Source organism: Psittacula echo, assembly GCF_963264785.1.
Source record: "Psittacula echo genome assembly, chromosome: 11".
Classification (NCBI taxonomy): domain Eukaryota; kingdom Metazoa; phylum Chordata; class Aves; order Psittaciformes; family Psittacidae; genus Psittacula; species Psittacula echo.
The window spans coordinates 3,580,147-3,594,943 of NC_137746.1; the positions used below are offsets into that span (position 1 = coordinate 3,580,147).

A 14,797-nucleotide genomic window follows, 5' to 3' on the forward strand; every position below is an offset into this window, starting at 1 on the left:
GAACGTACTTCTTCAGACTATGGACATCCCGTGGATTTAACCCTCTTGGATAAACCCCAAAGCATTGGCTTTAATTTCACATCAGGTTTAATGTGCTGCAGGTCTGAAGCTTGTTTCCAGTTATTCCAGTGGGAATTAGAGATTATTTCTCTGGAGCTGGTGCAGCTACACTTCTCCAGAGCAGCTGTCAAAGAAGGGTCCGAGCCTCCTACCCCACTGTGCAAACAGAGAAGGGGATCCGATGGGGCTATAAAATCACAGAGAAACATCTTCCACAAGGTCACTTCTTTATTGCTTGTCTTGTGGGATTTGTGTATATACAGATGGCACCTACCCTAAAGGATCTTTTTGTCTTTTCTATATGGTTTTCCCCTAAAAACAAACAGGGGATGACGTCGTTTATTGTAGGGTTTAGTGCTTGGTGTTATTTATCTTCATTAACCTGTTAATGACCCCAGCCCCACTGATTACATGCCAGGTGCTGGTAATTCAGCTCTTCAGCTCTAACTCCACCCACAGGCTACACCAGAAAAAGCAGAGAACTCCTTTTTCTGGCTTGTAAGGGATAGAAACAGCCGCAAGATGTCAACATCTACCAAGCTGCTGCTCAGAACCAGCTCTGCGCTGCCGGGATGGAGAACCCTGCGAGGAGGCTCTGCCGGGAAGCACAGGTACCTGCTTTACGTGGGGGGAAAAGTCCTCCCAGAACATGGAAGAGCATTTGTTTTACCCCTATTCTTGCTTTGTGGCTGTTCTTTATTTCAATTTCATTCCCTTTATCATTTTCCACTGCACGCTTTAGCCAAGTTCATGATTCTTGTCTCTATCTGTAGAAAAGGACTTGCTACAAAGAGTGTGTTATACAAATAAGGTCAAAGATGGGTGAAGAACAGGACTATTATTAATTCCATGCTATATTTGTGTGTATATATATGTGAGTTGTTACAGCGAGTTCCTATGGATATTGGGATCCTAACCAGGGGCTGGAGCTCTGCCCCCCGTTGTCCTCTCCTGCGGATTACAGCTTGCTATAATTACCCTTAAAACAGGGACCTGGCGTTCAGTCAGCTATTTGGGTTATCATGGCACAGATGGCACAGAGCCGAAACTTAAGGAAAACACGAAGCAGATTGGTTTTCTCATAGAAAAGCACATCTTTCAAATTGTGTTTCAACTCCAGGTTTCAGAGCTTGCTGCTTTCCAGCTTCTTTCATCAGCTTTTACTATAGAAGCAATTGAACCCCTAGCAATGGCCCTTTTTAGCATGTGTGGCTGTGCCTGTGTGCTGATGTGGGGCCAACAGGACCAGCAAGGGTTTTTCTTTGGGCTGGGACCCTGATGTATTTGCTCTATGGTCAGATACAGTTGCTTTGATCAGTAATGCTGCTGACTTTGTGTTTTCCCTTTCATGCACTGTGCTGGTTTTGTCTTTCTCCATCCTTTTCTCCTGATCTTAGAGAACGTTTCCCAGATATGACAGACCTAAGATGTGTTTTTTAATTATTATTATTTCAAAGCAATATTTGATGTTTTCCCTTTATTTATCACCATTTCCTGGACTCATTCTTCAAGATGTTGCTCTGTGCAGTTGAAAGGTTGGGATTTTACCTTCTGGCCAACACCAAACCTCCCCTTCTTCCTTGTAGGCTCCCTTTAGGGATACAGCGTGTGGTGGTCCTGCTCTCAGATGTGCCACTCTTATCAAGTATCTGCAAAATACTGTCCCAAGTGCCTTCAGATTCAAAGCAGTCCTAAGGATTTGCCTATTTTACCCCTTAGCTTTGCAGAATCCCTGTAGCCTGGGCTGAATGTAATGGCTGTGGTAGCTTGTGGGCTGGTGGCATTGCTTGGAGTCAGGTGGAGTGATTTGACACTGATTGCTGTAGTGAAGAACTGGGTTTCCCTGGAAGAACTGTGAGGGAACACCCTGCCAGTCACTTCCAGTTAGAATTTAAGAGGCAACACTCAGCAAACTGGTTCTTGCTGGGGAGAAGGGCGCTTGACTGAGAATTACTGGCCTAAGGGGAGAGCTGAGGAGCTCCAGGCTGGTTTGTTTCTCCTCATGTGGCTGCAGAAGTGTCAAGTTCTCTAGACTTAGACAGGAAGCTGAAGTAAACCCAAATGGTGCAATTATAAAGGTAATAGGAATGGAGTATTTTTACGCAACACAATGGAATGGGCCGTAATGAGGCAAAAATGCTGAGGGGCAAAGACAAAAGGCATTTCTTCCGGGATTAGAAGTGAGCTAAAAATTGCCAAAGCCTACTGGTAAAGGAGGGGGGAAAAGAAGCCTGTTGTAGCATTTCTTTCCCTTTAATAAGCTTCTTTTTCTGGGAGTCCCGAGTGTTCAGATGTAGCACACTTAGTGCCTAGTAACCAACAAAGCTTCGATTGGTGGCTCTGCGGAAAGATTTGCTTTTCCTTGCAGGTTTGTAACCCTGAAAGAGCCACGGAGATCAGTTGCTTCAGAATCCTTAATTAAACACCACAAAGAAGGGCAATTAGAGCTGTGCTTTGCTTCTGTCATCCAGCAAATCTTGCAAACCTCAAACCCCTTTTCTTGCACTGAGATTTATGATGGGAATAGATCATAATTATCCCTGTAATTATCAGCCCTCAGCGAGCACCAGTAGGATTTTTTCCCCCTCTTTCTTGGGGGTAGGTTCTGAAGCCCATCCAAGAGGAATTCGCTCACCCCTTTTGTTGTGCAGGAAGGAAAACAAAAACACGGGCATGGTGATTTTTCCCAGGTCTTGGCTGCCTGCCTCCCTGTCACTTCATGTCATGTCATCCCTCCCTCCCAGGTCCTGTGTGCCCGCTTGCTCCTGTTGTGCTGGATGCTCTCCATGTGTGTCGTCAGGCTGGTCTCTGCCCAAAGAGCTGATAATAGGAACAGGCAGAAGATGAGAGAGAAATCCAAGAGGATTTGAGTGCTTCAGAGGTTGGCAGAAGGACCAGAAATACAACCTGTCAGTCAGTGGATGGAAAATGAATGCTTGCGCATGTTGCATCTCTACAAAGCATTTCCTCCAGGGATCTTGGCTTGGATTTGATGGTTGGATGAAGGTGTGCTCATACCCAGCAAGAGGGAGCAAGTTCTTCCCTTCAGGCGTTGAAGGTGGTAGTGTGTACCGATGGCCTTTCATGCTGGAAAGTCAGCCTGAGGACAGGACCTGAATGCAGTACCTGGGGACCAGCAGCTGCGTGGGGTCCTGGGCTTGCTGGTGACAGGAGGGAGGGCTGTTGGGCAAGAAAGCCACGTGGCTTGGTATATTGGGCAGAAACTCCTGATGTTTCTGAAGGCTTTTGGGCTTGGGAATGAGTCTTCCCAGGGTTGTATTGCAGTTCAGTTTCCATGGTGGTGTGATGGACGTGACTCCTGTAGACACAGTGGCAGCCAGGAGTCCTCTTTGCCTTTAGTGTGCATGCTGTATGTTAATGGCATAATACAAGGAGCAAACCTCTGAGAAGGTTTCCCAAAATACAGCTGTTTGCTTTGGGAGGTTTCCCGTACCCGGGTAAGGAAATACAACACTTAAAGCTTTCTTTGCAGAGCTGGGAAGAGCATTTCCAGCATCAGCAATACAATGAGCAGGCTCCAAGCTGATTTATAGGGCAGACAGGCTCGGGGGTTTGGAGGTGTCCCCAGGCTGTCTGAGAAGGTTTTTGGTTGCCACTAGATGTCCTTTCAGCCCTGCTTTCCCCCACTGCTCCTCCAGAGCAGTCATCTGGGCTGGGATCTGCTGGCCATGGCCCAGGAGCTGCTGGGCACCGATGTGCTGTGAGGTTGATGAGGGCAAGGAACAGGGCTGAACCCTGCACTGTTGCTGCCTCCCAAATGTCCCTTTGATCTCGCATAGCTTTGTCTTGTGTAGTGCTGGCTAATGGAAATGAGGATGCTTTGGATGCTCAAAACCCAACTTCTGGATCTGTGCTGGGTGTTAAATACTTTAATTCCTTTAGTATGAATTGGGGGCTGTTGACGCATCGCTGTCTGTGCAGGGCTACCGATTAGTAGAGGTGATGGAGTGAGAAGGCAACCTTTGAGGGTAAAAAAGGTGATGACTATCCCAGTTTCGCATTCATGTTTGTTCCTATTCTATACACGTGGGTCCAAAAGGGACCTAACTATGAACTTTAATTAGCTCAGGGAGCGCTTGTGTTGCTGTAACAGTGCCTTTGACTTCCCACCCAGGGCTCAGGGGTGACCAGTGCAAACGTTCAGGCCCCTCTGATGACTTTACCATAGAGCCCAACATTTGGTCCCACAGCCCTGATGAAACCTTATTAGTGTAGGACCAGCTCTCCCACTGCATGGATGTGGTCAGGAAAGGTCCCTATGGGTGTAGCATCTGGCATGGCCTCATGCCTTGATTTAGGGAGGCTGGGGGGAGCTGGGGCACAGCAGGCAGCTGGACCTGCTGAGACCACTGTGCTGTCTTGCACAGACCACCACTATAGCTGCTTAATAAACTTTCTGGCCATTGCTGACCTGGACCATATATGAACAAGTGAAAGGCAAGTGGTGAAAGGATCTGTGTAACATTACTAATCCCACATAACACTCTCACTGAGAAGGCAAGGCAGGTCTCCCTGCTATTGTGCCCTTTCACTGCAGCTGCTTGGGTCACCCTGATGCTGTTATTAAAATCTGATAGTGATTGGGGTGCAGTCTGTGTATACCCAATACTCAAAGAGGGGGAGTCTCCTGTGCAGGGCTTGGTGCTCTGTCTGTGTTGCTGGCTGCAGTGTGCTGGATGGGGGAAAGTGGCTGCCTATTGCTCTCCTTGGAGGCTCTCTAAAGGGTTTGCATCATTGTGATGTAGCATTGGTGCGTGAGTAAAGGAACTCTGGGGTCTGCTTGTGCTGCTTCTGCACCCCAGGATGAAGCAGAGCTCTGGCTCTCTGCAAATGTTCAAGCTCTTAAGAAGGTGAATTGGTAACTGGTGAGCAATTGGGGCTGGCTGTTGCGTGCTCAGACCATGCTTCAGCGGCTTAAGTCTTCAATCTCAAGGCACGGATGTATGGTCTGTATATTAGGGAGGTTGGACTGAATGGTATTCCATGGCTTTGCAGCCTGCAATCTGCTGGGGAAAACAAAAGCCAGCCGTAAGGTTGCTGCCAAATCTGGGTGGAGGAGGTACTTATATTTATTTAAATGCTCTAGCAGAGGTGTTTCGGTCTGAAGGAAAGCGGTTCAAGTTTTGTGTGGCATTTACCTTCTGACACAGTATTTCCCTTTACAACTGCAGTATCAGGGGTGGCAAAGGATGCTCCTCCTGTTTCTGGGAACAATCCGGCCTGGAGATGCAGTTTAACAGCCCTGGGAAAACCAGCTCCATGCCAGTTTTTTCTTTTATTGTTTCAATTCCTGTTTCCAGCAGTTGTTTTGTATGGAGCACAGATTTCATGTCAAAGGGAATTGTGTATCAAAGCAAACAGCTCTTTTTCTTTCATTTCCATTCTAGCAAGTGGAAAGAAACAACTGCAGTTGGTTCCTTCTGTGCCCAGTTCTTGCTGGTGGTTTGGGTTTGGCAGATGAACCTGGAGCTGGGAGTCATTTGTCCAGACTACACCCTGCGAGGTGTGAGTCACAGGCCACTGCGTTTGGGCAACTGGAGCTGTGCGCAGCATTCCCAATGGAGCGTTAACCACTCTTGTGCAACTGTGTCAATACTTTTCAAGGAAATACATTGCCCAGTAGCCACTAAATAAGCATAAACCATTTCTTGCAGCCTTTCAGCGTGTTGAAACCCAGTATCCTCAAGGAAAAACTACTGGTTTTGTTAAAGTGTGACTTGAGAAAGGAGAGGGGCAGCCCATGCATTAGGGTTTGCCTGGAGGTCAGGTTCAGATGCTCAGTCCTTGTGGTTGATATCCCCAGGGATTTAATTTCTTAAACACTCTGGGATCTTTCTCAATGCTTTTTCCTACTAAGCATCTAAAGTTTGTAGCTTCATCCTTGTGTAGAATGGAAGAATACTTGGAAATCCAGCAGCTGTTGCTCCTTCAGCCCTGCCAGGGCATTATCACTGTGAATAATTATATATAGCATGTGTGTATGTAGATATGTGTGTATATATATATATATAATTCTTCTGCCTGAAGGAAACCCTTGAGCTGAGGCCAGGCAGGGCCTTGATTATATAGTACAAGACCCCTGTCACAGGAGTTGTGCTGCTCATGCATTTAAACTCTTGCTGGCTTTATCCTTCTGATCTCTTTCTTTCCTTTTTAGCTGGGAAATGGTTTAGGAGCTGTGTTGGGTGTAAAGTCCCTCCCTTTGAGGGAGGGCAAAAACTGCACAGAAAGAGGTGGCTTGAAGGCTTTTGGTTGTGTGGCTTTTCACTGGACAGCCTTCCCTCATCTAAGTGAGATCTTGTCTAAATCACTGCATTTTACTTGTGTTTATATGGACCTGGAGTGATTGGTTTACATTCATTTAATATAACACTAGACCAGTGGCATAGTCCTTCTTTATGTAACGAGATTCCTCAGTGTTTGGGTACAATCCAAATTCCAAAATGAGAAAGGGAAGCAAATTAGTTTGGAATAATGTTTTCTAATGTCACCCAGAAGTCGTATTTCTAAATCAGCTTCTCTGATTCAGTGGTTTTTTTTTTTCCCCAAACCAACCCATCTAATGAAAAGTGATCGGAAGTGGCTGAAGCTCCCTGATGGCTCCAGGAAATTCCAGAGAAACTGTCAGCTGGTTTTAAATATATTTTTTATTTCTTTTTTCCATTTGTCTTAGAAAGAAATACGAAATCTGCATGCAACCTTCTAAATATTTCAACCATTTAAATAGCATAGGATAATTTAGCAGTACAGTACATTATACAGCGAGATAATATAGGGAGACTTCCTAGAGTATATTTACAAATGGGAAGGTAGTTTTGTTATATTAAAAAGAGGAATGCACTGCTTAATGTTGAAGTATTACATTCAAAATAATGAATATGTTGCGACTAAAACGTAGATAGGTATTTATATGTTTGCCCTATCATTTTGTTCATAAAAAGGTACCTTTTAAAGGCTTTCTTTTCATTGCTACAAATCTAGGAAATCATACACAATAGTCTTGAAGCTTAAAATGTCTCAGTCCTGAAGCCACAAACACTCTGTAAGAGCTTCAGGTGGGAAAAAAGAACCCCAAAATAAACGTTTTCTTAGTAATAAAAATGACCTAGAACTGCTTTCTAATGCATGGAACGTTAGATGGGAGATCTGGTATGCTTCACCTTGCAGCAAGACCTTGAGTCCATTGGAGAGGTGCACAGTGATGTTCACACTCATTGACGATGGGCTGAGAGACCTCACTCCTGCTGTTACAGCCATGACGTTCCAGTGGCATCTTCCCCAGCAAACTCATCTTTGGTCCCTGCTTTGCCTGGCTAAATTGGAGGCTGCAAGCATGACAAAGAACCACAGCACCGAAGCTTTCCCACTGCGAAAGGGTGAGGGACATGGCTGTAGAACACCTTTACAAACGTTACCGTTTGTCTAATGAGCTTATAAAGCTCGATTGCAATCATAGTGAAGTATGAATGAATAACAGTAAAAAAAACCCCAACAACCCCAAACCCAACCTCTTGAAAATGAAAAGCATGAGGTTTCCCCAAGCTCGGTACAGAGCAGACGGGTAGGAAATCAGAAGCGCAACAGATGCATGTGGAATCTGGGAGCCTTTTGCACGTGGCTATAAAATGTAAAAACTGACCCTTGGTAAAAAGTGCTTTATAATAATATAGGATTTGTGTCTTGTGCCTGTGAGAGAGAAATCATCTTCTGCAGAGCCCAGTCCTATGCCAGCCGAGGGAGTCTGCTCCGTTCCTCATGCTGCTTCCTCCTATTCTTCATAAACCCTAAACAGAGGGAAAGCCAAGAACCAGGTGTTTAAAATAGGAATGAAACAAATCCCTTCCAACTCATTAATAATAATAATGAAAAAGCCACAAACAGCAAAACCTCAGACTTTAAGCCTTTGCTTAAGTAGATTGGAAAGTGAGTTATTGACTGCAGCAGTGATTGCTATCCATGAAGCATTTGGAAGGATGCTGGAAATCTCAGTCTCCTATGAAAATATTGAAGTTTATGATGAGTTGTATGTAAATAATAAATTCACAATACCTGTTATGTTTGGAAGAATATTAGACTCGATGTTGGTTTTCTAACTTATCTGCTGAGAAGACCACTTGACAGGCTTATCTACTGGTAAACCCTACCTATGCAGGCTCTTCGGGTGAAAGCATGGCATGGGAAATACTTAGGGCAGCACTGTTTTGTGGAAGAGAATGAAATCTGCATGCTGAGCCCTGGCTTTTCCTGAGGAGCAATGTGGTGGGATTGGTATTGCAGACACTGAAAGATTGCTTATTTATTATGAGCACTTGATTTAGCTCGGGCTCTTTCTGTTGGAAATACTCACGTGATGCTGCTTCAGCTGCAGTTTGGCTGCCCTGCTTGCCCAGGAAGCCTTGAGCTGACCCTTATTTTGGGCTGTGGAAGAGAGCATGGGCAGTGCTGTTCTCTGCAGCCAGGAGCCCTGGTCCTCAGCCTCGCACAGGGCATCCCTCCCCTTGATCTGCTCAGGGAGCCCTGTGCATTTGCTGAATGCACAAGCCTGGGGCTGAGCATCCTGCGTCATCTTAGTGACAGCCTCGTGAGAAAAACAAACCACTACCAAAGGAAGAGTGCAAATAGGTGGTTGTGCAATAGCCAGGGCTGCTCCACGTGCTCTGCTTGGGAAGCAGCTGCAGGGAGCTGGCAGGGAGTCAGGAAAACTGGCTGGGGGCTCAGCACCCACTGTGGTATCATCCGAGCCACCAAGCACTACATGGCTCTGCTGGAGTCACTGGCACCCTTGGACTTGCTGAGGTATGGGGCTTGCTGGCCCTATTTGAGCTCAGTTTTAGGGAGCAAATTCCCCATCAGCTGAGGAGGATCTGGGTTTGGTGGGACTGGACTGCTCTTTATGGCCATGGCTGCAGAGGTGGTAGGATTTGGGCAGCTCCCCTTTATTGCAGATAGGGACCTCACCACTGGCCATCAACCATCAGGAATTCACTTTTCTTGCTTTTTCTTCTGTCTGTGACTGATGCCTTGCAATAAAAACCAAATCCTTCTTGCAAGGGAGAAGGTGGCAGAGATCTGTACTAGCAAGTTACTGTTTTTCTGGGAATGATGCACCAGTTAAACTTGGCAAATATCTGCATCATGGGATAGTGAAGATTTTGAGGTGGTGTGATTAGAGTGTGAGACAGGGAGCTCTGTTCTCAGCTCTGCTGCCTGCATTCCTTGTGCCATGTGAAAGTAATTTAGCTTTTTACCTGTAGAAGGGAGATGAGTGTATGTAAATAACTGAGAATAGCTGCTGATGAATAGTTTAACAGAAAATAATTACTTTTAATGGTTGGAACAGCCTAATCCTAAAATAGAAGTGAGGCTGCATGTGGCAGGGAAGAAATAATGTCAAGAATGTTAATTTCTAACTGTGATTTTGGTAATGAAATACATCCTTTGCATGATAGAGCATTTGCAGTGTGTGCATTTTCCTGGCCTCTCTGTCTGAATGCTGCTGATTGCCCAAGTTGTTCCCAAGTTTTTCCCTTCACCCATTCAGGACATCGGTACTTACCTGCCTTTCTCTTTCCAAACTCTGTACCACTTGAGCAGTCTCACTGTGTTTTGGCGTTTGGGGTTTAGGCAGTGCTGCTGCTCGCCTCTCACCCGTGTCCACAGAGTCACGCTGCAATGCAAGATAGCACAGGTTACTGGGGTCATAGCATCATGGAATGGTTTGGGTTGGAAGGGACCTCAAAGCTCCTCCAGTTCCAACCCCTGCCACAGGCAGGGACACCTTCCACTGGAGCAGCTTGCTCCAAGCCCCTGTGTCCAACCTGGCCTTGAACACTGCCAGGGATGGGGCAGCCACAGCTTCTCTGGGCACCCTGTGCCAGCGCCTCAGCACTCTCACAGGGAAGAACATGGGAATGCTGGCCCTCTTCTCCCACTCCAGGTAAATGCCCAAATTGGTCAGGGCACTCTCACCCAGGCGGGCAGTGGAAAGGTTTTAATGCTCTGTGTTTTATAGCAGATATTTGAGTTCATTGTAATAACACCAGAGCAGATCTTCAGCTGCCATCAGAGCAGTGCAGTATTGTCCACCGTTATACTTGGTTGTACCAGATGAAGACCTATGCACCGTTTTTAATCAGTTGGTTTGCTCTGTCTGTTAGATATTGTCTTTTGAACTTAATAGCTGATTTCATTAGGGCTCATTCAGACAACCACATGGTCTTTGCATGAAGATATGATTCCTTTAAGCCCAACAATCCTGCATCAAAAGGAAAGATCACACCCGCTTCATTGATTACTTCTTCCTTTTGTTAAGTCCGTGGTATTTAAGTACTTGCACATAGCAGAGTGCCTGTGTGCCCCAGACCAGCTTTCTTTGTTGCCTGCATGAGTTTACTTCAAGGTCTCATCACCATTTCAAGGTTATACAGGGTGTTCAGACAGTTCATTCCATTAAGTTAACCTTCTTCCCTGCTCCCCTTTCTGCTCCACCTCTACCAGGTGTCAGCTAAAGACACAAAAAGATAAGATGTAGTTTTCAGGTTGTTTTCTGGGAGGATGTGGCCCTTTCTCCAATGCATAGGAAGGCAGTGGGAGACTTCCAAGAGCCTCTGTGGCTGCAGATGTCGGAAAGGGAAGGATTACTGCTAAAATCTGTGGACTGTCTCTATTCTAAGGGTGTTCTCAGCTTCTGGAGACCAGTATACATGTAAGAAGAGGAGTTTTCCTGCAGCTTTGAGTGGGAGTGGAATCCATGGCATGCAAGTTTTAAGGGACTTGAGGTTGGTGCAGTTTCTCCATCCAGCAGCCATGTTCTCGGCTGCTCTGCCTGATGCCAGACCTTGGCTTGGGCTTATCTTCTGACAGATCACAGAGGGTATTTCCAAGGGATGGACAAGCTGATTTGCAGGAGGAGAGGAGCAGGAGCACCTCCAAAAAGCAGCAAGCTCTGCACTGGCACTGAAGCAGTTGAAGGACCATGCTGGGTTTACTAGAACCTGCAGTCTGAGAAGGTGCATGGTTTGTTTCTCTGGTGAACTGGGTCATGTCTCGGGCTGAAATGCGTTGCTTTGACATCACATGTAGGTTTTCAGCCTTGATGCTGGTGGTTGGACAGCAAAGGAGACATTACCAAGGCAGCTCCATGATCTGCTGTTCCTGTGTGGTTTCTGCACCAGTCCCTGATGCTGTGGATGGATGGCTGCATTTTTGGGCATCCTAAGCTGACCTGGCCCTGCTCCTGGGGATGCTGGTCCAGCAGATGTAAGGGAACATGCCTGAGCACTGTGGCAGCGGATGCCTGAGTGAGGAGATGCCTCAATGGGCTGCAAGAAGAGGTTGAGAGGGATGGAGAAGGGACTGAATCCTCCTGAGTACAGCCATGTCTTCAGAGCCGCGATGAGCATCCTGGATCAGCCTATGACCTCCAGCACCTCATGCTCCCATGTATTTCATCTGTAGGCTTCCTAAACTGTGCCCCTATACCTACTACTTTGCCAAACATAATTTATGTCATGTTTCTGCTATACACAAAGGTATGAGAGTTTTTGAGGAGAGCAGGAGGGGACCCAGCTTCAACACCTCATTTTAGATGGTCAGTGCAGCAACAAAAACTCAGTTGCAGGAATTTAGCTCCTCTCTGCCTTGTCGAGATTCCTGGATCAATTTGTTCTTGGAATATTAGTTTCAGTTTGTTCTCAATGCTGACTTCAGACTGCATTAGGGGAGCTGTAAGGGCAGTGACAGCAGTGGGTTCACCCTCCCTGCCCTGCAGGCAGCAGCAGTGATGGGACAGCTCTGTCCCTGCAGCGAAAACCCAGGGCAACCCTCCAGGCTTGAATAGCATTGCTTGGTATCTGCATAACTATCCAGCTGGGAAAGCAACTGCTCTGCACAGCATTCCGGCTTTCCCGACTTTCACGTTGGAAGGGAAATGTTGCGTTAATGAGGTTTATTTTATACCCCAAAGCCACCAGCTGCTTTCGGGCATATGCTTAGAGTGGGATGTGGAGAGTTACTGCTTCTCTACACCACAATTCTACTGTTGAAAGGTCAAAGTAAAGCTGAGAGGAGCTGATTTAGGCAGTGACATTCTGCAAGTGTTTCTGTTCAGGTCACCATCAGCTTATTTGGGCTTCAAAGAGGTGGCTCTCCCTGAGCTGAGCATTGCTTACAGAGATGCTCATGTAAACGTGGAGGAAGCATAAGGAAGCTTGGCTCTCCGTTCCTCCTCCATAGACCCTCCGCTGAGCCTGGCGAGGCATTTCTGCACAGGCAGGATCAGCCTCCTGTGGTATCTCCTTGTTTGTGCCAGTCAGATTGGCAGGATTTAGCCCTGAGGGCATTACAGAGTGCCGGAGGTGGTGCATGGCAGGACAGGACTCACTGTTAAAGCACCTTTCTAAGGTTAAGCGGATGGCAAATGTTCAGTAGGGGAGCACAAACACTGCAGTAACTCAGTCCTTGGTGCTCTGGGGCTGTGGCTGCTGTTGGGACCCTTTTTCCCCCTTTTAGGTGGCAGAGGGACCCCGTGCAGTCCGCTCAGAATCTCACCTTCTGGTCCTTATCCAGCCCCATGTTCTGGTTGGAGGGTGCTTTGTTGGGAAAATCTTAAGATACATCCAAAACTGGACAGAAAAAGTCCACAAACTACCCATATTCAAAGTCTAGAAGCCTTTCCTTTGAGCCAGCCATCAGATGTCAGACATCCCTGTGCCTGCCTTGGTTTGGTTGGTCCCTACATCACTTTTTGGATCTCAAGGCAGCAACGGTCACAGCTTAGGGTGAGATGGGGAGAAAAGTGTTTTCTTATGCTTGGTAATCCCATGGAATGCAAGGGGTAGTTTTGGACCAGCACAGGCAAAAATCTGCCTCTGCTTGGGATAACTTTTTCCTTGCAGAAACCACTATGGATCAAACTCTGCTTCTGCTCTTATTCTGCATGCCCAGAAAAACCTGAATAGATAGTTCTGGGGTTTACACCAGGCAGCGTGGAGTAGGATTTTATCCTTATTTTCAGCCGAACTAAGGATTATCCTTTTATTGCTTCGGTTCCATACGTATTTTGTTGAGCAAAAAGAATATTGTGCCAAATGATAGCTGGGATTTTTGGTCAGAATTGCATAATTTATTGCATCTGATTCAGCAAATGACTATTCCTAGAAATTAGCATGCCAGGGCATGAGGAAAACGAAGAACAAAGAAGGAACATGCAGTATAAGGTAAAGCAATTCAGCTGCCAGGGAAAGAGAAAGCAGTAAATGAAGGAAAACTTACATAATCATCTCTTCCACGCAGAACGGGTACCTTGGTTTTATTTCCAGCTTCCTTACGTTAGAGAATCTTATTTTAGGACCTTTCCTTGAACATTTGCACTTCACGCCTACAAGAGAAAGCATTTTCTCATGTGTTTGCAAAGCCTCCCGCATACCAAGCGTCCCTTCCCTGCGCTCATCCAAACTTCTCTTTGGGCTTTCAAGCCCTGGTGGGAAAAGCTAGATTTTGTAATGCAGTTGAGCATAAGAAGTGTAATTATTTTCTTTGCTCTATCCCAGGAAAAGGTAGTGACTCCCTGGGAAATACCGTTTAAGGTCTGCGGCTTTGTAAAGGTGAGAGGTTCTGAAGTGCACCTGCTGAGATTTAATGTAATTGTATGTAACAAAAGGAAATGAAAGAGTCAGAACTCACTTTAAACAGTGAAATGCATGTCTGGGCAACTTTCTCATTCACTCACATCTCTCCCGGACTTTGCAGGACTTTCAGTCAGTTCTCTTCACGCGGATGCCGTGATGTTTTCACAGCCAGACAAAAGCTGAGATTTTTTTTAACCATCATCTTTGTGCACAGCAGAAAATACAACCTGGCACTCGGTGCAATTCGTGCTACCCCATCAAATCCAGCTCTGCTCTATTTACCCTGTGAAAACCACCCTCTCTTTCAAAGGAAGCATTTGAGCTATATCCCTAAATAACAGGGATCTTGGCATAGCACCGGGAGCAGAGCTGTTTGCCTTGCACTGGAGACACAACTTTGTTGGATTTATTTTACCTCTCCTTCCACCTCGCAGCTACCTTATGCGCGGATTCAATGCATCACTCCTTCCCAACCTGCGGGGCGCAGCTTAATCCAACCCAGGGCTCTCAAGATGAAAATACAAATTACTAGAAAAGAGGTTTACACGGGAGAAAGGAGAATGAACCAATTTACCTTCCGCGCTGGCCAAGCACATCGCGATGAACAGCAGAAGCAGCGCTGCTGTCAGGAGCTTCATGGTGCGGCAGCAGGTACCTAAAGAGACGCCGGGGGTTCTCCTGCGTTTGTTGGCTCCGCGTTCGTCCTCCCGATTCCTCCGTCCCTGGGGCTGGAATTCACCAGGGAGGAGACAGCAGAGAGCGGCTCCCGGCGGTGCTGGTGCTGCCCTGGCGCTTTGCGCGCTGCCTGCGCTCTGCCTGCGCGCTGCCTGCGCTCTGCCGCTTGCCTCCCCTTGTCCTCTTTTAAAACAGCTCCCGCTGCCCTTGCTCCCGGCTCATTAATATGCAGAGCAACTCCACGGCTCCCTCCGCTTCCTCAGCCCCGGCGGGGAGGGGGGACGGGACCGACACCCGCCGCCGCTCCTGCCCCTCGGGGGGAACCCCCCGCCCCGAGCATCCCGGGGGTGGGAGCGCAGCGATGGGGCGGCTGCCGCTGCCCCTGCCCAGCTGAGGCGTTCCTCAGAGGGGGG

At 47.0% G+C, this 14,797-nt stretch overlaps 1 protein-coding gene across 1 annotated transcript; it reads right to left on the minus strand.

Annotated features, from left to right (window-relative positions):
- Positions 1-9,633: 9,633 nt before the first annotated feature.
- CXCL14 (C-X-C motif chemokine ligand 14) lies at positions 9,634-14,347 on the minus strand (the record flags this gene model as incomplete). Its single annotated transcript, XM_080627119.1, has 3 exons — positions 9,634-9,748; positions 13,354-13,459; positions 14,284-14,347. 3 exons carry the CDS (start codon positions 14,345-14,347, stop codon positions 9,634-9,636), a joined length of 285 nt encoding a protein of 94 aa, XP_080483245.1.
- Between the last annotated feature and the right edge of the window lie 450 nt (positions 14,348-14,797).